The following is a 27,214-nucleotide window of genomic DNA, read 5'->3' as shown; positions in this document are numbered from 1 at the left end:
GCCGCCAGTGCCATACGGTTGTATTTGTTTACTGGTTGCAGATCGTATCAAAAGTGGCCGCATGCTTGTTTGGTGTGATGTGATATACGTACAATGCTTCAATACTGACTCATAAACCAGGTAGCCGGTCCCGAAAGTATGCGGTTAAGGGACATCTTGAAGTGCTGTGTGGTTCGCCTCGAACATTTGAGGTAGGTCGTGAGCGGCGGTGGACTCCGACGTTGGAAATGGGTGCCAGATTGGTAAGTAGAGCTGCAATATGTTTTGATAGTACACCAGCTGCGATCGCTCACAGATACGTACCTCGACTGCCGATAACAAGCTGAACTAATATGTATCGCCGCCTTCCATTTCAAGCTTCACGCGATCTGTGAAGACGCGCATAGGCTCTATCTACGCCAGATCTGCTAGAAGATCTGACGGGTGATTTAGAATCGGCTGTCTTTGATCGTTATGTAGGTCTTTAGAGCAAGACATACTTCACGCTTAGAAAGAAATTCTCGGCTATTCAAGAAGTGGTGGAGCCAGCGCAGAACTGTAAAGTATCTGACGCGCTAATTCCAGGCACCAGCTCGCGGAGTGTTCCGAAGTGCGTAGGCGAGCGTCGGCTCGTTTGAGCTCGCATTTTACCGCCTAGAGACAAGGCGTCCGTAATTTAAGAAAACATCTGGCGCTTAAACGGTTGTTCTTTTTTTCAGCACAATAATTCTAGCTTTTCTGTGGCGTTAATAATGTTACGTTGAATAGCGCTAACCACGATTTGGACGTGTGCCTCGGACGTCTACTTGTATTACGTAGAAGTTACCGTAATCCTTGGTAGTTACCTTCGACAGTGATTATCTCTCAATTAGCAATGCGGTTAGACCTTCAATGCCGCCGTTTTCCGTGTGGCATACTTGTTTGTCCCCTTCCTTCCCCGACGTTTCAAATGCGGTGCTTCGCTTGTGTATACAGTCGTTGGAAAATAGGGCGCCCTACTTTTTTCTTTTCTTCAAGTAACGTGCCTGCGTTCGTGTAACGCATTAAAAATGTTCTTAACCGCTCCTACGCTTATGAAAAACAGCTTAACCTCGCTGCCGTTGTATGTACTACATGTAGTTAGAGGGATTCTTCATCTATGTTTCCATGGAAGACATGTACAGATGTGTTTCTTACATTTAAAGCTGCGTTCCTTATTTTCACTCTAAAAAAGACAGCCGTGCCTTTTCTGCAATGTAATTGAAGGCTGCACCTTGCAGCTGTTGCTACAGCATCATATCATTATGAATCTGTTAACCTTACCCCACCCTTTCAGCTGTGGTCGCAGCTCATGTGAGCATTAATATGACAGATGTTCATTGACCTTCATTAATTCAGCTTTGAAAAAAAACTTTGTGCTTCGAAAAAGCTTAATTTATTTATTTGTTCCTTTGCCTTTTCTTTTTTAAATGTGAGTCTCCCACCCTTGCACACATAGGCGTGCGCAGGGTTCCCCATCAGGGGGGGCAAAGGTTCATCGCAATGCCCCCCCCCCCCTTCTTAGGTGATTAGGGGGTCGGCCGCCCCCCCCCCCTGCACTCCCTGTGCGCACGCCTATGCTTGCATACATAGCTTGCAGTGGCGTAAATCACGGGGGGGGGGGGGGGGGGGGTCCTGACCCCCCTTGTGCTCAGGCTGGGGGGACTCCCCTTGCAGGTGTCCCACCTTGAAATTTATCTTTCAAACATCAGATATTTGAATTGCTTCACAGTTAAGTATAGCACGTTCAACTTTTTTTGAATGCCTGCTTATTTTTGTAGTGTGTAGGCCTGTGTTCAACACCCCTCAGCTGTGTGACTATTGAAATCGCAATTGCCACTCGACCAATATCAGAGAAGACTTAAAGGGGACACCAAAGAGCAAAACGATTTTCCACGTTCTAGTAAACTACTGTTTCATGATACCAAAAACACTACGCTTGCCGCTAGAAGACGCTTAGTGAGAAAACGCACAAAAAGAAAATGTTGGTGGCGACGCCACCTTGAAGTTTCCGCACCATTTGCCTTGACATCACATATTTTGATGGCGCCTACTAGGGCCTACGTACTTTATAATCGGTAAAAATGAAGTACATTGACCTCTGAGAGGGCCATAGACTTAACATACCAAGTCTGAGGAAATTTTGTTGAACCAATGGCACCAAAACACAATAAATACACTTTGAAATCCATGACATCACGCATGGAGATTTCGGCGCAAAATTCAAAAATGAAACTGTGAACTTTGTTTTCTCCTCTCTTAATGAACCGAGGATGGTGAAATTAACGACATTAGAGTTCTCACAGTACAATTTATCAATCTAAACCAATTAATTGTTTCTCTTTAGTGTCCCTTTAATAGAAGAATGTAATTACGCGAGCTGGGAACCCATGCTCGTTTTTAAATTCGATTTCAAATCATGATTTTAATTTTTACGTAAGTAAACACAAAACCTATATATATAAAAACAAAATGGCCACCATGGCAAGATGAGTGCCCCCCCCCCCCCCCTTGTGATTTTTCAGGATTAATGCCACTGATAGCTTGAACACTATCATCACAAACATGTCACATAAGGAGCTCACTACCTGATGTCAGATTTCGGAGCTTCCCGTTTGTATATGCGATGTAATGCACCACAAGCCGCCACTTCAGAGCCACTGGCAGCACACTCACAAGGTAGCATGAATGAAAATTTAAGAAATGCCAATAACAAATGAGTCAATGAGCTCAACAACATTGTTATCATTACTAAGATTATATTAACTAATTTCATTATTATTACTGCTATGTGCGCTTTCTCTGTGGTATTCAGTCAGCAGATGCCAAAAAAGGATACCTCGTAAATGTGATTGCTCAGTTATATGGCACACACGCTTTCCCTGTTTCTATAGACAGCCTTTATGACACAGCATTAAAAGTGAAAGGCAGTTGTAAAAAAACAAAAGAGAGAAGGAGAAGAAAGACACTTATTGCAGTTACTATATAATGGTGGCTGCCACTGTAAAGATCTACGGTGTAGCTGTAGAAGTTTGGCGCAATTGAAGGAGCAATCCATCTTAAAAAACCAACCAAATGCCCGTACATTGGTCCTCATATCCACATACTTGGTTTAGTCTACTGTTTAGGCAATCATGACTGAAAGCATCTTGTTTGGCACCTTCCAGTGGTCCTTTTTAGGCGGTTACTGGCTGCTGATGTTACTGGTGGGCCTACAGTTTGCGCCACTTTCCGAAGGCCTGTGGCGTCGTGGTGAGCCACCACACAACCGGCAGAATAGACTAAGGACCCTGTTGCGCATGCCTGGTGTACAGCCAACCCAGGTAAATATTTTCCTTCTCCAAAGCACCAAGCGTTTTAAAGGGGGATCCAGTGAAAAACTTATGACTATCAACTTGCCAGAATAGCTTTGAAACCGATGATTGAAATTATAATGTCTCCCTCATTTTTCTTCTTTCTTTTTTTTTTAATGCAGACCAGTTGCATAAAATACAGAGTTGAAAACAAGAGTTAGATTTGTCAACCAGGAAAACTGTATAAAATAGTGATTTTCAGTGTTCACTGTAATAAGTTTGTATATGCACCCTTTGTCCATGTGGTGGCAGTGGTGTGTTTGTGACCCTGGGAAAAATTTTGGGTGCCCATTTGTAGTACTGAATTTTGCCAATGAAATACAAGTACTAAGTCCTGCAGTTCAGTACAGTTAAATGTTTTATATATGTGTAAATATTAAAAGGAATGCACCTCATATGTCTAGACCATTGCATAGCTTCCATTTACATGCCAGCAATATTTGTCCATAAAATGATGTGTTAATTGCATAGCAAAACTGGAACCAGCTGGAGGGTTCCGTATATTTGCAGGCTATTGCTATTAAAAACAGGAGCCAAGGCCATTCATGACAGAGACAGTCGCTTTTCTTGAACAGTAATCTTGTGATGATGATAGCAGCAGCTGGAAGAAGATGCGTCATCTTTTTCTGAACAATATCCAACAATCGCAACCTGCATATGCTTTGTCACCTGCTAAATTTTGAAAGCTATTGTTCCAAAGGCTGAAACTAGAAGTCTTGAAATCTGTGTATGCAAACAGAAAGTGGATCTACAGACATCGCTTGCATTTATTAGACGCCTCATTCTGCATTTGGCAATAAATTATATGGGGTCTTAGTTTTTGTTGCTGATTATAGTAATTTGAACGTATCTTCAATTCTAAATACTTGTATCTAAATGAATAAATTACAGCATAGCCTCTGTAATCTGTACAACATAGCACTGATGTCTTGCTCAACACTGCAATTTCTGGCATAGTCTGCTTGGCTGTGCTGCAACAATCAGTAACTTCCCCGCACAGCCAAACAGTTGATCTATGCGCTAATGTTTCTAGGATTGGGTTGCACATGATAAAGTAAACTTAGATTTTAAAATGCCATATTTTGATAGCTTTTTGTGCCACCTCCAGCAAAATCTCTACGGCTTAGGTTTTCTGTGATGAACTTTTCATTACCATGCAGGGTTTCTTAAAGTTCAATTGCTAGACCCATTAAAATGAAATTGATGACTCACCCTCTTGTCTATGCTGCTTAATAAGGTTTGCATTGACGTCTCTTGTAATTCTGCGTAGTACTAACATCATCTTTATGTGCGCTTATGTTTTGCCATACTGGCAATCTCATGACATGCATGCATTTATGTGTATATTTCTCAAGTATTCCACAGCACATGTTTATGCTATGAACATTTTCACATTTGACTTATGTGAAGGATTGCTTAATATGTACTGATGGTCTAGTTGGTGAGCCTTGATATTGATGACGCAGTGCACAAAAGACACAATCACACGCACATAAAAATGATACAAACACAGGCACTGGACTGCAACTGATGCTTCATTGTCTAAAGACCCACCTCATATAGAGTAGCACACACATGTGCACTGACAGCAGTGATGTATGATCAAGACCACAAAACAAATTGCATAGATAAAATGTGTTTTGTTTTAAAGAAAATAAACAAACAACATGTGATATCTGTGCAATTTGTTTTGCGGTCTTGATCATACATCACTGCTGTCAGTGCAGATGTGTGTGCTACTCTATATGAGGTGGGTCTTTAGACAATGAAGTATCAGTCGCAGTCCAGCGCTTGTGTTTGCATAATTTTTACGCATGCGTTATTGTGTCTCTTGTGCGCTGCTTCATCAATATCATGAAGGATTGATAAGTTAAAGCACAGGATGCTTTAGTTGTGGGCAGAATAGACTTTACATTCCATAATACTACTGGTCAAATCTACAACCACAAAACGCTAGACATTTTATACATTATTTTTCATTCTTTTTTTCTCTCCTAAATATCCAAGTTGCTTCTCTCATGGGAAGAATTCACAATTTTTTAACTTTGGCATATGCTTGATTGCAGCTTTTGTTGATGCAGCGTGCCTCTTCATTGCTTGCATTACAGTCCTTGTTGCTTTAATCACCGGTAACACCCTTTTATTTCTTTTCTGCTTGCAGCCGGATGATTACTATTGTACAGCATATAATTTAAGTTATGAAGAAGCCTACTATAGGTGAGATTACATGCATTCTCTCGCATGTTTATCTGCTCATTGCACCATCTCTAGTGCTATTTCACAAGTTGTTGGCGTCTTGGTGCTTGTATTGCAGTAAACTTTAAGCCGAAGCCAAATCATAGCACAGCAAGTCACATGCTGCTTATCGGCTGTGGAAACGTCTTCAGGAAGGATCACCTTCACCCAGGCTCCTGGTCAGTCTCAATGTCCATGTATTGCTAGTCTTATGTGCATGTAACTGGTACCCTAACAGTGATTAAAGAGATCCTGTGACAGCTTTTTGTCAAATCCTCAGCGTCTTTTCAAAGGCTGTCATTCACCCCTTGTAATAGGAGGAACTGTGCTGGATCTATTAACAAAGTCGGCTAGGTTACTGAAATACAAGAGCGAAGGTAGTTTGTACTCTCTATATGATTACTTCAGCTGTAGAAAACAGTATTTAACCTGGAGTAGCTGTTATGTATATAGCTCTCCTCTGCTAAAAAATTTTGCTCCTTTGTTGACTTCAGCACAGCAAAAAAAAAAAAAAAGGACAGTTGATGTAATGCGAGGCACGCAGAGGATGTCCAATAAAACAGCTGTTGAAACGTTTCGAACTACCATGCGCCACATGTGTTTTGCTCGCTAAATGATCTTTGCTTTGCCTACTTGATTTCCACGTGAAGGAACTGCGATCGCAACGCTGTTTGTGACAACCTGACTGTCCTCTATGGCTGGGCCCGCAATGCAGCTAGCACACAGCTGCCAGAAGGCAAGTGGTACTTTTGTTATAGTAGTGGTATTTGATGGCTTCAGTATAGGAACCTCGGAGAAGTGGTGTTGATGGTGCTGCACATAAGCTGCAAGCGAAGTTTTGGGCCTGCATCGGGCACTCCCTTTGTAGAATATAGTGGGCTGTCCAAAACCACCCTAAGCCCTTTCCATCCCTAGAATGGCAGAACAATCAAAGCGGTTGTTTATGCCTTACGCACTTGTGTAACAAACTTTTTCTCGTTTTTGATATAGATTGTCATTCCTGTGAACTTGCCAGCTTAAGATGAAAAGTTTTTGGCTGTTACTAGTAGAATGGGTAGACTTCTACCCACATTAATAGTGCGAACTTAGCAGTGCACACTGGCTTGTATCATCGTCCGGTACTTAAGAAGCTCGGTACTACAGTAAAAGTCCGTTAATTCAACCTCTGTTAATTAGGAAAATCAGATAATTCGGACATGTTCACTGGCCCGGCAAGCATATGTATTGTTTAATGGCATCAAATTCTCGTTAATTCGGTCATATTTGGCCACGACCAAGTTAGTTTGGAAGATCCTCGGAGTCGCCAAGCACGAAGCACCCTCAAATATGCGACACAGAGGAGTGAAAACGGCGTTCGCGAACAACCAACACTGCGTGGACAGTATGATCGTGTCTTTAGTGACCACGGTTTTGTGCACAGCCGATGCAACATCCAGGAGATTCGTTTTGACTTCGGGCCATACGCGAGCACTGTCACAGAACTAAAACATGGTGGAAGCTGTTAAAGATGAAGAGCCTCAGCCGCGGTCCACATGCTGGCTTAAAGATCGCTTGCTACATTGTGATGGATGAACGATCACTTGCCGGCCATTTTTCTGGTGAAAAAAATGATTGTCACATGCACGTTGTAGTGTTGGTGGTGACGGTACATAATAAGGGATGGGGGTACTTAAGACACGGGCACTTGAGCCGCAGTCACATTGTGAACGAAGTCGCGAATGATGAAAATTGCAACTTTCACACTGCTCTCATGCAAAATTAATGCTGGATTTAGGTATTCACCAAGAAAATGAAGATGCATCGAGTAATAGACACTTGTTTATTGTTTTCTTGGTACTTTCGATAATTCGGCATTCGGTTAATTCGGACATTTTTTCTGGTCTTGTGAAATTCGAATTAAAGAGCTTTTACTGTAATATTAAATGAAAAGCACGTATAACTGCAGAATTTATCGTAGTGTGCTTACTTTATGTTTTGTGATAGGTAACCTTCTGGGCACTTTGGTGTTACACAAACAAGGCACAGTGTGTGACTGTATTCTGAAACTTTGCATTTCTGCATTCCCCGATTTGAATCTGTGCAACTTTGAGGCTCCTCTTCTAACACGATCTCCAACTGCTTTTTTTTATATATATAACAAAAAGAAAGCCAAACAAAAGAAGATACAAGTGATGTTGCAAAATTTGCTGTTGTAAATTTCTGTCTTTCTTCTCTGCTTTCAGGTGTGGGATTCCAAGTTGGCCAACGAACATCTGTTAGATATTTGGTCCTTCAAGTGCATTATGACAGCCCAATGCCAGGTGAGCCCTAACTGTGAGATGCCTGTGTTTACATTTATTACCCACAGGTCCTTGTATGCATTTCATTTAGTCCGTCAGCTATTTATTTCTAAATTAATTGAGAAGAAAATGTCTTTGAACTCACCTTATGGCCATGGTGGAGAAGTAACTTGATCCCACACATGCTTTGCTCTCACACATGCCTTTAAGCATTACATCATAGCATTTTCTAAATGAACTACAGATGTTTGTATATACTACAACTGGTCATTTTGGATATTGGTAATAATAAATAATAATTGATCGATTGATGGAGCTTGGAATGGCGGAGGGGGGGGGGGGGGGGGGGGGCTCTGAGAGGTGCTGTACTAGAGGACTGCAGATTAATCCTGACCACACAAGGTTCTTTAACAAGCACTCAGAAGAACATGAGGACTTTTGCATTCTACCCTGCATCAGAATGCAGATATTTCCAGCAGGAATAAAAAAACATTCATTATGGTCGTGAAGCCAACTATTGATTACTGTGATCTTTATCTTTTCCTCCTCTGTTTCATGCTATGTGTGCATGTACACGGTATAAATCTGTAAATGTTTTGCGCACCTTATGCAGATGGGGAGTCTGATACTACAGGGCTGGAGCTGCTGATTGACCTGCAGCCGTAAGTGCCATGCGTTCATTTCAATCTTGCTGTAATTAACTCGCTTTTCTCCTGCTATAGTTGTAATGTTTGCGAAAGCTTTTATTTGTTAATTAGCAACCACTTGCATTAGCCCACTTCTGTATGTCTTTTTGTTGCGGAGTAACCAAGTTGTAGTAAACCTGACAGGACAACTTATATTTTAAATTATTTAGGGTGTATGGCTAGGGTAAATAGACCAAAAAAGCTGATTCTTTTACTTGATAATTGAAAAATAATGCACACTCTCAGAAGCAAAACTGTGCATTGGCGAGTGCACTAGGAGCACTCGAAGCCATGTAACAATGAGGCCAAAAGCTGCGCCTCCTGACTGTTGCGAGGGTTTGTTAACGTGTTGTTTTCCTATCATTGTTTATGTATTTTTTTAGTACAAATATGGCTAGATTGGCTAAATGCGTATATTCATTTCCTGCCATTTTCATAAGCTTTGATTGCTAAATTGTACCACTAGGAATGCTTTTGTAGTGTACTCATTGCTTGATATTGCAAGTACTTTCAGCGTGTTTTTAAAGTAAAAGTGTGTTTTTCTCGTGATCAGTTTTTTTAAAATTATCCAAACGTGATGTACCTTTTCTGGTAAACTATCCAACCGATTGCGCTGAAATTTTTTCAGATTACACTTAAATCACTTCCAAATAGTCTGAACCTGAAATTATGAAAAACTGTCTCAGCTATAATTAAGGAAAAAGAAAGATTCATTGGGAAGTCTCTCTTACACATCGCGAAAAGTGAAAACAGTATTTTTTTTTTCTTGGAGATAAATGTAGAAATCCGTTCTTTAGCTAGGGATTAATGCCACTAGTATGTGGGACTGGCATGCAAAATTTCATGATCATGCTGGTATTTTTTTCTGAGAAAAGGTACATTTTATTTTACACCTGTCTAAAATTTGGTACACAAATGCAAAAAAGGTAAAAGAATCTATGGGGTAAAAATTACGCGAAGTGAAGGCCAAATGCTTTCTTATAGAACGTGCAAAATTTCAAAATAAAACGTGTAACATTTCCCGAGATATAAAGTTGAAACCAAGACGACTCATTTACCCCGCCATACCCCCTCATGGATTTCATCAATCTTGTACATTAAAGAATCAGAGAGAAAACTTGCTCGCAACAGTCAGCAGAAAATTACTCAGTCTTTTACTGTGCACCGTTATTTCTTTATTGGTTAAGTAGTTACCAAAGGAGCTTATTCCTGCCCTTCGTTTGTTCTGTTCAAGTAAGGCAAGTGACATCTAAAGATGTGGGTATGTTATTGCAATAGTCACACATCGTGATGCTGTGTTGTGGTGTTGAGCACCCACATGGATGCGATGCCATCAAAAGAAATGGCAACAAACTTTCACTGCTGTTCAAGTAAATACAACCATACGCCCATAATTGCAAACACACCATGACATCAATGTTTCAACTACAGTACTAGATCTGATCTCAGCAGCATACTTGAGCACATTAATGATTGCATATTTCAACACCAAATGCTGTAGAGTCATCTGGTTGGTAGAAATTGAAACAAACAGCTTATCTTGAAGATGACGACAAAGATGACTGATCGTTTGTCCTTACCGTGACACAAGCCTGAACTAAAGATGAACTTGGATTGAAGCAGGTGGCCTGTGTGCTGCTAAGGTTGTTAGGCAACCACAGTAACCAAAGGATGCTATGACACGGGAAGCAAGAAAAATTTCCTGGATGGGCCAACAACTAAAGAAGTATCAATTTAATGGCAATCTTGCAAAGTTAAAAGTTGCTCATCATTGTCACTTGTTGTCATCACTTGATTATCACATGCTATGATTGAGCTTTACAGCTTTCTCACACAGAGGCATGTTTTACAAGCTTGCATTGTTTAACTTTTGCCATCAAAATTCGCTTTTCAGGCAAAGGTACTTGGCTGGAATCCACGTATTCTATGCCAAGGACAGGACCATCCCACCTGGTCGCACGAGTAAGTTTCTTCATTTTTTGCCGCATTGGCATTATGTTGCCTTTTCGTGTGATATTCAAAATTGGAAGCTACTCACTCATGTACCTGTTTACAATTCAACATGTCCTCTTCCTCTACTGTTTGACACTCAAGTGATGCCATATAAATATTTTTCTGCAAAAATGTATCTCCATTTCCACTAGATGTTGCCATGCTGTTTGCCAAGTGAAATGAGTTGCTCCTGTTGTACTGCTTTGGCTGTAACGCTATGTATTTGGATTGGTCATTCACTGCTAGACTTTCCTGTGGACGTCAACTGTGTGGCGAGCCGAGAGGAGCCCATCTTTGTCTTCGCCTACCGGGTGCACACGCACTCCTTGGGGCGTGCCGTTACCGCCTACTTGCTGCACAATGGCCAATGGAGCTTGCTGGTCAAGGGAGATCCACACCAACCACAGGTAAAGGGAACTCAAGAGCTTTCGCTATCCATGCGTTGTAGACTAGCAAACAGCCATCACTGTCGCTTAACATGCTTTCGCTTTATTCCCAGTCTTTGACTGTGTTGTGTGCCATGGAATAGTGCTTTAAAGGGCCAGTAAACAGGCTCCGACTTTTTTTACATCCCCCAAACAAGCTTGCCAATTCCTACAGTGGACCGCGGTGATCACATTTTCAGAATATTACAGCGCTGCGCGCCGCGCAGACCCTCCAATTCGAAAAACAATTCCCTCGCCTCTTTCCTTCACCTGACCAATCCCCCTCGTCGTGCAGTCACACAAACTTGCCCATGGGCAACTTGATGTACCACTGAGCTCATCGATTGGTCTAAACCAGGTCTCAGTAAGTCAACATCAGTTTCTGTGCCCACCCACTGCTACGAAACTGCACCTTGTTTCTTGGCCCTGCAGTGATGTGGTTTCAGCCATGCAGTTGTCGGGCTGTCGCGCATATATTCCTCGCACTGCATAGCACCTGCGCGCACTTCACCTTCGACATGAGCAACACGTGGAGGAAGCGTTGTTCAGTTGTTGGCTGCAAATCGAGCTGGGGAATCCCCGGTAGCTCGGACGGGTCGCGCTTGCTTGGTTTTAAGCGGGGTTCTCCACGTTTTCCTCTCGCGCCCCTTCGTTGCCTTGGAAAGCAAGCACGCATTCTTGCTGCATTGTGAACTGTCGCAAAGGTTTAAAAATACCGAAGAACCCAAAACTGCCTGTCAAGTTACGGAGCACGTGTGACAGCATAAACAATAAACAACCAGGAGCCACAGCAAGCGGAAATGCATTGCAACTGATCGAGCTCGCCGATGACGTCATTGCTGACGTCGTGTAACATTGCCACAGTGGGCGGAGTCACGACGACAGGCTACGCCTTCCCCTCCCTGTGGTGGAGAAGGGTGGCGAGGCCACGCGAAAATTTGAAACCAGCTGGAACGGATGTTCTAGCCCCTGTAACTTCCTTATTGTAGCACGTACTCGCAAAATTCTTGCGGCAGCATGTTCACATAGCAAACGTGCACATATTCCCCTTCATTACAATTTTTTTTACCTCGGGGTTATTTACTGGCCCTACTATAAACATGCCAGAACTTTTAGGCCTGTAAGATTTTCGTCTATTGCATATCGCATTTAAGCCATAGTCTTGGTTAGCTGCACCAGCACGTCACCATTGACTAATGTAGCCTGTCATTGCTTATGATTACATGAGTCACTGAATTGTTGAGAAGCTGGGTCTGCAGCTTTTTGTCAAGTTATGCTTATTTATCGTTGTTTCATGTTAAAGGGGCCCTGCAACACTTTTCCAAGTAGCCTTCGAATGGCTTCACTAAAGGAACTTATTGCCTCGCGAATCGAACGCTGCAAAAATTTTTAGAATCCGTCCAGTACGAGCAGAGTTACAAGGGTTTGTCGCACGCTGTAATTGCTTTCTTTCTTCTCTCGCCCCCACGAAAACGTTGGAAGCTAAGCGGGGGGTGGGGGGGTGGCACGGGGGAAGAAGGTACGTCACGCGTGCCTCCTGACCTTGAGAACATTTTCTTTTTCTTTGAACGCCTGGTGTACTTTCAGTGCGCGTGGGCGAGGGGCGACCTCTCGTGGCGGCCACAGTAACTACCGAGCGCGCCATGTTCAAATCGGCCTGTGATGAAACCTGCCTGTGACGCCGTAAGCATCATTTTTTGTTGAGAGGAGAGAAAGCACTTTTTAGCTGACTTCGCAAATTTATTGTAAATCCTAGGCCGCGTGCTGCACTGTAATGTTTGGCTCTTGTGTTCTCGGGAGCCTTGACTACCTTTTCTGACCATGCTGAAAAATTGTTGCAGGGCCCCTTAACTGATGTTTTCTGTTCACATTTTTGTTGTGATGATACGTGCTATGGCCTCTATCTGTTATGTCAAATTACCCATTTGAACTGTTATTTCGTGGTCCACTGCGGATTTTGTGTAGCACCAGATGTTTTCTTTTAACGTTGTATTCATTCCTTCTCCTCAGGCATTTTATCCTTTGAACAAGACTGTGCCTGTCAAACCTGGTGACGTTTTGGTGAGTGCGCCTAACATTGAACATTTGAAGGCTTTGTTTCACAGGGAATGGTAGGTTGAAATTGACGAGCCATGCCTTGCAGGCGTCCCGCTGCACATACAACACCATGTCCAGGACGCTTCCTACGGAAATCGGGTGAGTATGAATGACATGGGTAGCTGCTTACGCTATAAAATCAAGAGAACTCAGTTTTCACATTGCCCTTACAAAAAAAAACCCTTAGCTAGCTGTAAGAAGAAGGGGAATTGATAGAGGGACTTGTTTATGCTGAACACAACCATGTAAAGGCAATAGATAATGAATCTACTGAAAGGATAGGGGACATTATTTAAACAAAATGGAAAGTTGGGTGAGTTGGTTTGGATTGTTACTGAGAAGGCGCAAAAAGACTACCTCAGAAGAAAGGCGGAAAACAAGACGACACGCGTCGTCCTTTTTTTTGTAATTTTTTTTGCACCTTTTCAGTATGAATAGGGGAACATTATTTCTAGTTTTTAATCGAAGTGTAGTAAATAGGGGTGGACAGAAGAAGAACTTGCCTGCCGGTTGAAGCTGAACGCACAACCTGTGCATTAAGCATGTGGTGTGCTACCAATTATGCTATAGCAGCTTCATTGAAGAGCTTTCAGAGTGATTTTAATGCCAAGCATTTTCTGCCTTTCTAGCAACCTTGCGGTAGGTATGTGGGCATCATTCTTGCATGGTTTTAGTGTATAAGTCGTACTAATGTCCTAAAGGCTCTGTCCGGGAAATGTGTTACTAAAGCAGGATACACATCCTTCCTGATTTCAAATATTGCTTACTTTGCATTATGCGCTACAGTAGGAACCACGAATGATTTAAACCTAAATCAGTATATTCAGGTTAGTTACATTTGCTCAGTGTATAAGAGGCACCTGTAACATTGCTTGTTCTCATTTAGTGCTCCTAGTCACAGGAATCAGCTGCATTTTCATTCTTTGCCTTTTCTTTTCTACAGGCCAGGAGCTAGACAAGAGATGTGCAACCTGTACCTGATGTATTACGCATTGCGGTCTAGTGGTCGTACATCGGGTCAGTGTGAAAACCTAGAGCGGCCAGCACTAGTGAGCCAGATTCCACTAGAAAATGTTGGTGGCGAGGAAACTGTGGTGGAAGGATTTCCAGCAACTGGGAGCCATTATGGTAAGCTACCGTAAATCTCTTCCAAGGTGGTGCTTTAGCGTTACATACGCTTGCCATATTTACTTGTATCTAATCTGATACAGTCAACGTCCGATTTTTCGGACACCCTAGGGACTGCGAAATTGTCCGAAAAAATGAATTCATGCTGCTTTATTCAGCCCAAGCAGTCAAATCACCACAGCCACATCTGAAATGCCTTCAATCCTCCCAGTACACTGATCAGGCCTTTTGGTGCGTGCCCAGGCTCTTGTGAATACATTCGGTATCTGTCACGAACCACGCTTAACTACGTGCCAACCACCAATTGCAAACTTGCATCTCGTGAATGAGGGCCTGGTGATACCTCTGAAATGCGAAAATATTATGGCTCTCTCACATGTAGCGTTTGGTAACGATGACGCTGAACACAAAGGCCATGGCGGAGGAGCAGGACTGTCTGCTTCCCCAATGCATGGTGCACGTTTCCCCAATGCATGTGTGCACGTAAATGATGCGCTACTGCACGAAAATCTCTGCCGACACACAGCATTTGCTGCCGCGTGAGCCAGTCGTTCCTAGTTGTGTGCAGCACGTCGCCTGCTAAGCTGACGTGTGCCATCACTGCCGGGACGCTTGCTGTACCATATGCACACATTTGCCGTGAAAGTATTCGTTACCCCCCTCTGTTCTTGACCGCACACGGGCATGGCAATGGTGAGCTGCTTTTGTTCGTGAAGGCAGCGCGTCTGTGCAGCACACTTAGCAGTCTCGCACAAAGAGGCTGCATGAACTGGCGGCGTGGCGCGTTACGCTCATAACTGTGCTAGTCCACATGCACTACCGAGCAGTTAGCTGAAGATGCTTATCGTAAGGGTTGTCAGCGAATTAAGCCGTACTGGCGCATTTGCCAGCTACCGTCATCACGCCTCCGTGCATTTTCCGCTGCTTATCCGTAACATCGCCGCATGGCACCGTGATAGCGGCACCTTTAAATTCTGGTCTGCTTCACCCATAACGCCTTTGGTATTGCGGCAAAGCTGACATTCGGACTGTGCTACTGTCGCAAACAGATCGACTCGCAAAAGCGCTGGTTAGAACCTACGAGATGATAGACGCGGGCAGAGGTGGGGGCTTCAAATAATGCCTTTCGGACTGCAATTTGGGCAGAAAGTCCGAAAAATCGGACACGGAATAGTTTCAGCGTCCGAAACTTTGGACGTTCTAATACATTGGGGCTGGTGACGGTGCCGCGAAAGCGTCCGAATTTTTGAGCATGTCTGGAAAATCGGGCGTCCGAAAAATCGGCAGTTGACTGTATTAAGGGTGCTTCCTGCTGCCACTTTGTTACATAGAGGTCGCAAATACATGTGCTTCTATGGAGTAACGGTGGGGAATAAAAGAACTACGTAATATCGAGGAATTCTTTGTATGGAGGTTTGTTATAGGCAGGTTTAACTGTATAATCTCCAACCAATCTGCTTTCCCAGTGGACATTTCATGCTTACATCTACTCTCGATTACGGGAGAGCCAGCCATATTTTTTTCCCTCATTATGTGAAATAGTTGTTATGGACACCAGTGGCAGACAACTCTGCCACCAAGATTGGCAGTTGTGACCAGATTACGGCTTTCGCTGTAAAACTCTTTTAGTGTTGGAATGCCCTTTAAGAAAAGCAAGCAGAGGGAGCAGCATGCAGACCTTGTGGCCATAGCGGACGTCGAGACCTTCGGCCAGGGCCTGCAGGAGACAGCCGAAGTCGTCCGGGATGAGGGCGTGCTGCCCGCTGAACTGGGGGAACCGCTCGTTCTGGTCCCACTGCAGGGCCGACACCTCACGCAGGTGTGCACCACACGCATACCTATGTGGAACTGGAGCACGTTGCTATCTTCCTGCACGACAGCATCCACAGGCATAATTGAAGGAAGGAAACATGAAATTACCCTCGCAGGAATTGTCGTACATGAAAATTACCCGAGCAAGAATTAAAGATAAAACCTATTTAATGGCCAACCATGTATGCCAACTTCGGAATACTATCATTTCGAAATAATGAAAATGTACTAATTTATCATTAAATGCCTTTTAGATGGTTTGCAGTGCAGGATAAGGCCAGTCACATATTCTTTTATGACGTTTCTGTAAAAATGTCATCCCTCTAAAAGGGAAGATAACCTTTTTTCCTGTCAGTGCATGTCAGACATCCCTAATATTCTTTTTTATGTTAGAAAACACTTGGAGATCAGAAAAGTATTTTATCTTGTTCTTGACAAAATTTCAGTATAGAAACCACCTTGTAAGCAGCCATTGGCGAAGCAGTTTCAGTGATGGAAGCAACATTTTGCTTTTTGGAGCACATTCTGGAGCAGAAAAAAATGCTAGTTTGGAGCAGCAAAGCAATGTGTTATTTTCGTATTTCACCAAAATAGCCTGCATTTAAAGTTAAAAAAAACAAAAAAAAACAAGTGTAGATAGGTTGTAAAAACAGCCTTGCCATTTCTTGTGGCAAAAATGAGGTCGGAGCTGACAAAGTGATAAATGTGATCAGTCACACATCACAGTCATCCCACCAGCAGTTAGTAATCAGTAGGATATCGAACTAATCTCACACACATTTTACCAAAATAGTCTGCCTGTCATGTACAAATATACAGCTAAATCGGAGATATATCAACAATGCCACTACTTGTGGCATCGTCGATATGGAGCATGGAGTATGGAGCTAGTATAGAGACTCCATACTAGCATACTACAGGGTGTTTCAAGAAATGTGTCCAACCTTCTCAAAAAATCAGGAAAATGAGATATTTGATTAATGCCTTCAGAATTGGTTTTTCTGTAGTGGCAGGGATTTTAAGATGGTTAAAGAAATTATTTGGGACTGTAATTAAGAAAGTTAAATTAATGAACTTTTTAATTAGTGGAGTTAGGTGGTTGTGTCAAATGGGAGAATTGAAGTTCTTCATGCCAAAAACCCAACCCAACTTTGACATTTAGAAAAAGTGGCATCTAGTAATAATTACGAAGTAATGAAATTCAACCAAATTCAATGGCGAAACCTAAACAGAAACATGGAAGAACGTAACTGCCATATTCTTCTGAGACGTCCAAAATGAGTGAATGACTTTTAAGTGCGAATGCACTTTATAAGCGACCCTGAATCCGCCGTCCCATAGCAACGGCGCGAGGAGCGGAGAGGAACGTCTGTAGCAACGGCGCAGCGACGTCACGCCCCACGTGACTGCGCGCGCTCCGCCCTCCGCTCCGTGGCTGCGCGCGCCCCGCGCATTGCTTGTGGTTACAGTGTTCTACCTGTGGTGACGAAGGCCGGCGGCGAGACGCCGAACGAAAGCGTGCGAAGCGAGCCGAGCACCCCGAAGCCGATCTGGCGCGGGGACGCGCGATGCGTGAGCGAGCGCGGGCCCTCGAATTCGATCGGCCGGACGCGCGCTTCAAGCGAGACTTCCTGGACCGCAGCTTCGGATATAGCTGCGCGGTGTGCGATCGACTGTGGTTCGACAACAACCTGAGCCCCATCTCGAGCGTGCGCAACGCCGCCAGCAAGTTGAACGCGTTGCGGGTTCTTTGGAACGAGTTCGGAAGACAGATCATCATCATCAGTAAAAGTGCTTTGCACTTAAAAACGGCCAGACCTCCGTGGGTCGGCTGGCGCGTGCTCTCTCGCTGCCGTCTCCTTCGCTCGGCTCTGCAGTTTAGTCGCGCGCGCCCCCTCATAGCATCACCCCGTGCTTCGCACTTCCTCATACTCCCCTTCGGGGAAATGCGGGTTTTTTTTTTCTGTAGTGCTAGGCATCTTAAGGGGAGACGTGGGTCTTGAAAAGTGTGTTTTTAATAGTTGGGTGAACGGAATGAAATTTAATACACTTATTCGGTTTTTTCTTTCATTCCAAATCTCTGAGTAGATATTTAATAGCTGCGTTAGAACAAAAGCTATGCTAGTTCTACAACGTTTTCTAGCACAATTCTTACGGGGATTTTTGGCAACTTCTTTTCGTCAAACACAAAAGAAAAGTATGCGGCAAGATTGCCAGAAAGCTGGTCTAGCCGATGATGCTATTTATTTTCTTATAATGTTGTTTACCAAATGATAATTCTCGATAATCATAAAGTGTATGAAGCAAAAATTTTTCACTCATGTTTGCATCCGTTTATTTTGCATTCGAAGTTCGATGAAAACAATCAAATTAGCATCATCGGCAAGACGAGCTCTCTGGGAGTCTTGCCGCGGCATCCAGCATGGCATTGAAGTGGAACTCAACGCGGCGGTCGCACTCTGTCGGCACCATGTGCCCCGCCGTTGTGTACAGGTCACAGTGGTCGCGAATGAGCCGCATGCCGTGGCCAGACTGCAGGCACAGCGTCGTCAAGGGGCTGCAAAGGATAAACACAAACAACAGTTCACATCGAATCCGCCCATTCTTGTATAGGCTATAGTTGGATACAACTTAACCCTTTCCTTACCGAAGCCGAGCTGGTCTCGTCCACCCTCAACCAAGCATTTTTTTACAGTGCCACGAACAAGCTACCCTGATCCATTTTGCCGAGTTCTCTTTGACAGATTGCAAAAGCATGCATTACAGTAGAGAAATGACTTAAGGGGGGACGCGGCTTTCGTATCGCGCAAAATCGCAAAAAAATCGATTTTTTGAAAATCACATTTTCAGTTTCTGTAGCCCTTTTTCTATCTGATTCCAAAATATCTTCACTGAAAACCACCTAGAAGTGCTTTAAAAAATTAGTTGCGCGGGCTGAGGTGTCGAAAATTATTGTGGAGATCGCAAAAAAACAGTGCTTTTCAAAAATTTCTTGCTCCGCAACGGTACAACCGGGCGCCGCCATTATGAGCTCGCCGTAAAGGGCATTTCTTCCTTTTCAAATTCCCCGCCTCAGCTGGCGCCTCCCTTTAAAAACAAGCGCACAAAAAGCAAATCTCTGAAGGTCGTTTCGAGGCCTCCGATTGGCCGCGTGCGCCATGTTGCTCCAGAACGCCTCGCCATTGGTCCGATGCTCGCTTCGAGAGGACAGTCGTCTGCTGCTTACGCGTCGCGATGTTACCTGATGTTACGACTGTCGAAAATCACGCTATTTACTGACGCGTCCGCTCTCGTTCTGTGTACACGGGTCGACGATAATTTAGAATATGATTACCCTGTAGTTTGACAGCTGCAAGCGGAAGCGCCGTCATCAGTGTACGATAGACGGTAGCGTGCCGCGCTCGTCGCGAACATCGCAGATGTGCGTCTCGGGTAGTTCAGCTTGTCAGCACTTCGTCCTCCGTGACGAAGAACTTCGCGGGACTACTCTTTGTGCTCGCGATCGAACATGACGTGCTTTGAAACATCGGGCACTGCGGCCACGCACACCGCGACCGAGCTTGCTGCTCGGAGTCGTGGCTAGGCCTAACTCCGCTTACGGCGCTGGTTTACGAGACGAATCCGAACTTTGCGGGCACGGACATCGCGCTAGCGGACAAGCCGCACTGTGCTTCGTCGCAAGCAACAAATCGCATCGTCCGCTGGCTACTCGAAAGTGCGGATGGGCACTTTACGCATCGGCAGCGGACTCCCGGTCAAGCTCGTCGCGCATTGACCGCTCCGAGCAGCGGCTAGCAATTTCGCGCGTCGGCGCCGCAAAATGAGAGACCAAGTACGTTACGCGCGCCGATTTTTCGTCGCCGCGGCTGAGCACTGCGTATTGTCGCCGAATGCCGCCAGCCAGCATATAGTGCGCGACTTCCCGGACCCCGCGGCCGAGTACATCGGCATGAAAGAAAGCGCTGGTGATGCAATTTAGGCACGCTTGGATTCGTGCTTGGTATCGCCGCTAGCTCTGGTGAATCTTCTAAAATAACGAAAGCCTCGCAAATTACCGTTTCCACGACCGAGTGGATGACGAAACGCATCACAGGCGAGGTTTGCAAATGAGCGTGGCGTGTGTGAAGCAGGGAGTTGAATTTATATCTGACCAACTCGCGTTATTGAATAAACTGCTCATATATTTCATCCCAGAAATGTTTGCAATAAGTGTGCCAATTTTCATGAAAACCTACGAAGGAATAAGAAAGTTGGTACTGAATGCCACGACCCCCACCTTAATTTTATTCAGAAGCTCACTGGAAAGAATGACCTCCGACACACATCCAATGTTTGATGGAGACAGTGATACTTCCCTGACTCTTTCTGAAGAAAGAACATACGGATTTATTCCATTGGCTAAAGAAGACTGTATAAATCATGTCAAAAAGAGGATGGGTACAGCTCTGCCAACACCTGTATCAAGAAGCAAAAAAGATCAACCACTTGGAGGATGGGCCGGCCTGACTCAAGACCTGATTAATTTAAAAGACTGACTGGTTATGGTATGGCTATCCGTGACAACGTTGACATTGATGACATGCAAAAGGCCATAATGGCAACGTTCCATCATGTCACCTCGAGAGATGATGAGGAGCCACGCCATGAATTCTGCCCACTTGGGTCCCTGAGCTGGTGCAAGTACCGTGCTGCAGAAGCTGAAGGCAAGGCTCCACCACCGCACACGTATAAATTGGCAGCACTGCATTGCTGCCAGTCTACTAAAACCTGACCACCCTCAGTTGCTCGGCTGTTGCCAAAAAAAAAAGTCAAAATGCGGCCGAGAGTCTTCATTCGGTAGTTTGGTCAATTCTACCAGAAGAGCTAAACGCTTCACTGATTGCCGCCGAAACAGCTGTCAATGAGGCAGTCTGCAAGTATAATACTGGCACTCTCCATGCTTATAGAGAGTTTTGTGCATCACTTGGCCCGAAGCCTGGAAAGCACTCCATTCAATGAGCTGCAGAGAAGGATGCCACACGGGAAAAAAAGGCATCAAAAGTGCACCAAAGCAAGCACCAAATGATCAAGAGACCTCACTCACATCACTAAGAACACCAAAAACTATGATCCTGGTGCATTCCAGATCACTGGACGCAAGGTGAAACTTCGAGAGCCGTTTTCTCAAAAGTGCCTTTTTGCCTGCCTGCCAAGTTTGCGCAGCCATTTTCTTCCTAACCGTTTGGCCTATTTTGACTCTGTTTCTTTTGTCATGTTTCTTAGACTACAATGCATGTCGTGACATTCTTTCTTTCTCACTTTGACGCTTTGTAATTTTACGAAGTGACTACTCGTTCATCCCAAGAGTGTGCCCGATTTGAAGGTGTCAAAAAGAATCGCAATGCAAGAATATTGTGTTGGAAAAAAAATAAAGCAAGAATGTCATGACATTCAGCGTGCGTTGCAACAAATGCAACAAATATTCACCTAGCCTTCTAGTCCTTTTTTTAAACTTTCCAGGCATTGCGCAAAGTGCAAGAAAATGCAAGAAATAAAAATTTAATTGAATAAAAAGTTCTGAAGATATCACTCTGAAACTTTTTTAGAAGCAGCAGGGAGACATGCTGAATATTTGTACCAATTTTCATCAACATCTGTTAAGTTATAAGAAAGTTGGTTTTCCAAAGCCACGTCCCCCCTTAATTATGGCAACCAGAATTAAAAATGGCATCCTCATGTGTGTGTATGCGCGTACCGGCAACAGCTGCACACAGGAGTAAAAAAAAACAACACTTGTTCACCGAAGTTTTGTCGGACTCAGAGGGTGAAGAATGATTTCTGTTTTCCCCTGAGTGCGGCCGCAACGACACAGAGCAAATTCAGATGATGACCACGTCTCAAGGTTTCGACAGTGGATGCCGATAGAGCTAAACAAAACGCCACCGGGACGTCCAAGGTTTCTTTTTACAACTTCGCTTGTCACATCGCTTTATCTATTAGATTTTGAAGGCCCATTTTCTGCACCAAGGACAAAAGAGGCTCCGACACACTCCATGATGCAGTGCAGAGAAGCCAATACTTTGCATATTAACGCGATAGCGTTAGAGAGCTTGTTTCGCAGAAATTCCGCCGTCGGTGTCGGCGTCGCTTGTGAGTGAAAAATCGTCCGTGACCGAAAAATAGAGAAAGATGCAAATAAAATAAACAATAAAAATATTCAGTCCCACTGAGGATTGAACCCGGGCCGTTTGCGTGGCAAGCAGGTGTCCTACCACAAAGCCACAATGTTACTAGCAACTGCCTCGGAAAAAAACACTACAGAAATGCCAGGTAGTGGAAGGAGTCTCGACGCATTTTGTTCGGCAGGTGTCATGATGAAAATGAGCCCATTCCGCTATTTGTAGGCGCATCGGCTAGGCCATCAAACTATGTTTATCGCGCATTGCCATGCTTCGAAAAAAAGCCGGGAAAGTGCAGCCATCGCCGCTAAAAACACACACGAACTTTCAAACAGCTCCAAAAATGGACAACTATGTCCATCTAGCGGGAAACATATCAAGCCAATGCCTCCTTTCTAGAGGAGGCACTGATCAAGCAAACAGCAAACATTAGATGATGTGCTGCCATCTGTGAGGGACTGTGAGAAACATATCTTGACTCTAGCACAGGGAAGTGCTTTAGATCGATAACCTGTACCATTACTATAGATACATCGCGCACGCGCATATGTCTGTGTGCACGTGCGTGTGTGTGTAATAACACACATTAATATGTATGCACTTAGTGGTTGAAGTGCGCATTAGGCGCCGGATTTCGCTATCGCGTTCGACTCTTAAAGGCGAAGCATAAGGGTCCCCCAATTTTTTTTTCAAGGAATTTTTTTTCTGTGTATCTTGCAAGTAAAGCACCTTTCATTACTTTTTTTCAGTTGTTCGAACATACCGTATATTGCCGATTATAAGTCAACGTTTTTTTCATAAAATGACCTTCCAAAGTTCGGGGGTCGACCTATAACCGCAGTCGACTTATACGCGGAATTGTATGTAAAGTCGACTTATCTGTGGGGTCCGACAAAAGGTCGTCGTCCTCGAATTCCCTGCTATTCGACGCATCGATAACATCAGCCGCAGAGGTAGCGGAGTCGCGACAACAGCTATCTCCCAACGCGCGCGCGCTGCTTCCGGAGCCGGACATTTTTGCGATCTGCCACGACGATCGCGAAACTATAGCTAAACCACGCGAGGCAGAACTACGGAGCGCGTTCAAAAATCACCGCCGCATGGCATTAATGCGAACTGCTTGGGAAACAAGGTCTCGAAAGCAGCATTTCAAACCTTTGATAAAAGGCGAACGATGCTCTATGAATAAAGAGGAATTACCTTGCAATGCGCCCTGCAGTTTTGTTTTCATACAATAGAAACGATTCGTTGACAATTTCGATGAATGTGGTCATTACCGGCTACATTAAATTCAAAGTCGCGCTAAAAATTTTGGAGGGGAAATTAGAAAAAAAAAAGGTCTTTTTAGTGCTCTGGGATATCTATCAAGGGATGACCACAATGAATTTCAGCTTCCTGCTATGTCCTGGGATTTCTCAAGGCTCTTCCTCAGGCACACATGTGAATCACTCAGACCTCAATAGCGCTGGAATTAACACAGCTTCACGAAACGTTGCAGTTCCTTGAGTTTTAATGTATTGAACATGGCCTGAAAGTTTCATCCAGATATCTTAAAAAATAAAAAAAAAATTTGGTCTCTATTTCTACCGTTTTCACACTGTGCACACGTGTCACATTTTGCAGACACGATGACCACTGACAGATCTACACGCCCTGCTTGTTTGTTTGAAATGCGAAAACCTGGTGCAAGGCCTTTTAAAGCAACCACATTCAAATTCATGCTGCTATTACCCAATCAGCGAATGCATTCAAGCAGGCAAGAATGACCCTAAACCAAGGAAGTCAATCACACCTGTTGGTGACGCCTGTGACGATATGGGCACCCATGCCGACGCATACGCCGAAGGATGTGTCGTCGCGCACTCGCCCCCCAATACGGTCCGAGGCCTCGAGCACCGTCACCTGCATGCCCAGCCGGTGCAGATGCCGCGCTGCCGATAGGCCAGCAGGGCCCGCACCCACAACCAGCACACGCTTCTGCACAGGAAAAGGCACCACCACAACACACAGCTTGTAAAAAGCCAACCACATTCACTTGCTCACACTGTCACCCAAGTGTCGCTATAACATAAAGCTCTTTCATCTCCTATAATACGCTAATGCCATTCTGACTGGTCGGAATCTTCCGGGGTAATGCCTACTGTGTCATGCGATGCAACGAAAGCCACAAAAATGCCCTGTAGTAAATACAGTCGAGTCAACTTATAACAATACCGTTTATAACAATATATCGGATGTATTGATGAACAACGATGGCACAGTTCACTTTTGTATGCTTTCTATGGTGAAATAAACCGTTTACTACGATGCTCCAGTGCCACGATATTGGACATAACAATTGAATCCGGCTGTAACGCACGCGGAAAATGCTCTCCACACCGACAGCATGCGTTGCGATGCACCTTGCACCCCGTCCACCCTCTCATAAAACAAGTCGACTTTGCCGCCTACGAGGAAGCAAGAGGAGAAGCTTTCCTTCCGAACTCCCCTCCCAGAGCCGCGTCTCTCGCCTCGCCCGGGCCCCCAGTCACACCAACGTTGGCTCGCACCGCTCACTCGCCTGTTGTGAATGCCATACTTTGACTGTTTTTCTCCACAACTGCCTCCGTTTTTACGTTTCGCCGCAGACGGGACATCATGGCCGACGTCCCGAAGTCCCGTCAAGGGGTGCCGAAGTTGTGGTCGGCGCTCAATGAAGATGCTGGACGACTTTCTTCATGCAGACGATATTGTGGGAATGCCCGAGTGAGTGCCTCAGTGATGAGGTGATTGTTGTGCGTATACGTGATGCGGACAGCGGTGAGAGCGACGACTCCGACGACGCGGTCGAGCAGCCTACCCAGGTCTTTTTTTTTCCGACCCGCTTATAACAATTATCGATTACAGTATAATCTCGCTACAACGGATCTGTTTACAACAGACATTTCGATATTACACACCTATTTCTGGCGTTATGCCGACCTCCGTATTTGTTCCATTGATTGAGCTTCGTTTACAACGGATTCTGGTACAACGGACATTCGGATATGATTGACTGAAAGGTCAGGCTAGGAAGGTGGTCAGGACTCCTTTAGAGCGGACTTTTATACCACGGACATACCAAATTCAATAACTTCAGACTTCAAACATCGCTTAGCATACTTTCGGGACGGGAACAGCGTGCTGCAGATATCGACGTACCGATTTAAAGGGCCCCTAAATCACCAACAGACGCTCGCATGCTCCTCTCCGTGCCTTTGCTCCACCGAAAACAGCCGTCATGACGTCACCTGTGTGATTAGGTGACGTCGCGAGCAAGAGACGCTATCAGTGGGCGAACAAGAGCCTGTTTTCTGCTAGCAGATGCGCGCGCTTCTTGCGTTTGCACCTCGGACGCTGGCCTCGGAGAGGTGGATAGACGAGCCGACGGACGCAGCCTAGCGAAGGAAAGAGCGAAACGAGAAAGCGCGTGCAACTCCGCCAGCGTTCGCAGTAGACTCGTGCACAAATGCAACGCCACAACTTAATTTCGACCTCTGGGGGGTTTAGGGGCCCTTTAAGGGGGGACATGGTGTGTGGAGATATTTTCTGCATCTTTTGACGAAACTTGATGAAAATATACATGCTTATGTAGTTTTTTCTGCTGATTCCAAATACGCAAAAAGTTTTCTTGTAGGTCAAATAATTCAGAAGATACACGAAGCTGCCACTCTGTTGTTTTCGGAGACAATAGGAAAGAAGGTGCTTATCAAAACTGATTATTATTGCATAGCTAGATAGTGCAATTAGCAATAAGTGCAACGCTGCAAGCAGATTTCAAATCAAAGCATAATTAGCAATTCTGCAGATGATGAAAGTTCAGTGTCTATGCCATGGCTATGACACACAAATAAATTTATAGGTTTCAAAACAGGAGAAAGTGCCTCAGATCAGGCTGGCCGACGTTTCGATAGGGGACCTATCTTTGTCAAAGGTGCCTTGTCATCCCTGGCGTGTTAGTTTTAAGGGGTTAATGATGACGTCATGTCCAGCGGTGGCGCGTCTGTTGCTGTTGGTAATTTCTGCCTGGAAAGAGAGAAACTCGAAAGCAGAGTAGTGTAGCCCTTGCCACATTTCAAGAGAGTTTGCAAACACGTTCGGGTCTGCCATGTCAGAGTTAAAGGAAGCTGCAAAGAAAAAAAAAGGGGGGGGGGGGTTACAACCAAGCGAGAGGGCGAGTGCAGCCATCACAAAGAGCTGCAGAAGGTGGTGAGGAAGGAAACTACAGGCGGGGAGAAAAACCGGGCGGCTTACGTTTAAATGTCAGCCAAGAAGCTGCAGAAGGTGGTGGGGAAGGCAGCTACAAACGAAAAAAAAAAAGGTACTCGGGCGGCGTACGTTTAAAATTCCGCCTGCCTACTTTAAGTGATATTGAAAGGGTTGCCTGAAAAGCAAGCTCCTGCTTAATGGGTGAAGTAATTGGCTGGCATGTGCATCCAGTGTCGTCGGTGGCTTCCAAAAATTGGGCGCCCGTCAACTAAGAGGGAAAAAAAGAGAAAGGAACGAGGGGCGGCCGGGGAGGAACAATCGGGATAAGACTCGTAGAACTCCTGAGAAGGCGAGGGCTGTGACAATGCTGGCCAGAAGCGGCCTTTGGAGCGCGGAAAGGGGGAAGGAAACCGTGGTTCGGATTCACAAGAAAATGAAAACATCTTAAGAGTATAATATCTACACGTACGTGCACATTTATACATGCAAGGTTAAGAGATATTAAAAAGAATATTGATAGTGTATTATGGGAGCTGGTCGGGATTTTATTTTGCGAATAGGTTACGGTTTTGAAAGTTGAGCATACTTCATGTCTCTTAATATTATAGGAATCATGCTATGGCTTTTAATATTCCAATTACCACGAGCTAGATTTATATCTGATGGGTGTAGGGATTGAAATTTGTGATCAAATACAATTCCATGTATTTCCTTTCACGTGGTGACCGGAAGTTTGTTTGTAGAATGTAAAGTTTTGGCTGATCGAAAGGTGGTCTTGTTGATTGAAGTGGCTGGCTACTGATTTTGGTAAGTTGTGCTTTGTGT

General features: G+C 44.6%; 2 protein-coding genes across 2 annotated transcripts in view; one reads left to right on the top strand and one right to left on the bottom strand.

Moving 5' to 3' along the window:
• The first annotated feature begins 5,642 nt into the window (after positions 1-5,642).
• LOC119386326 (peptidylglycine alpha-amidating monooxygenase) lies at positions 5,643-14,206 on the top strand. Its single transcript, XM_037653650.2, has 9 exons — positions 5,643-5,764; positions 6,236-6,321; positions 7,808-7,885; positions 8,478-8,526; positions 10,445-10,512; positions 10,789-10,949; positions 12,978-13,028; positions 13,111-13,163; positions 14,008-14,206. Exons 1-9 carry the CDS (start codon positions 5,706-5,708, stop codon positions 14,204-14,206), a joined length of 804 nt encoding a protein of 267 aa, XP_037509578.2. The 5' UTR covers positions 5,643-5,705.
• A 583-nt stretch (positions 14,207-14,789) lies between these two features.
• Positions 14,790-27,214, bottom strand: part of LOC119386325 (lysine-specific histone demethylase 1B-like) — a 14,619-nt gene continuing 2,194 nt past the window's right edge. Inside the window, exons 2-5 of the mRNA XM_049414312.1 lie at positions 23,955-24,139; positions 18,414-18,561; positions 15,871-15,987; positions 14,790-14,807 (exon numbers count right to left, since the gene is read on the bottom strand). Of these exons, the coding sequence (XP_049270269.1) occupies positions 14,790-14,807; positions 15,871-15,987; positions 18,414-18,561; positions 23,955-24,139 (468 nt within the window). The remainder of the gene's footprint in view (positions 14,808-15,870; positions 15,988-18,413; positions 18,562-23,954; positions 24,140-27,214) is intronic.

This window comes from Rhipicephalus sanguineus, chromosome 3, assembly GCF_013339695.2.
Source record: "Rhipicephalus sanguineus isolate Rsan-2018 chromosome 3, BIME_Rsan_1.4, whole genome shotgun sequence".
In the NCBI taxonomy this organism is placed as follows: domain Eukaryota; kingdom Metazoa; phylum Arthropoda; class Arachnida; order Ixodida; family Ixodidae; genus Rhipicephalus; species Rhipicephalus sanguineus.
This window is presented reverse-complemented; position numbering and strand designations above follow the sequence as displayed.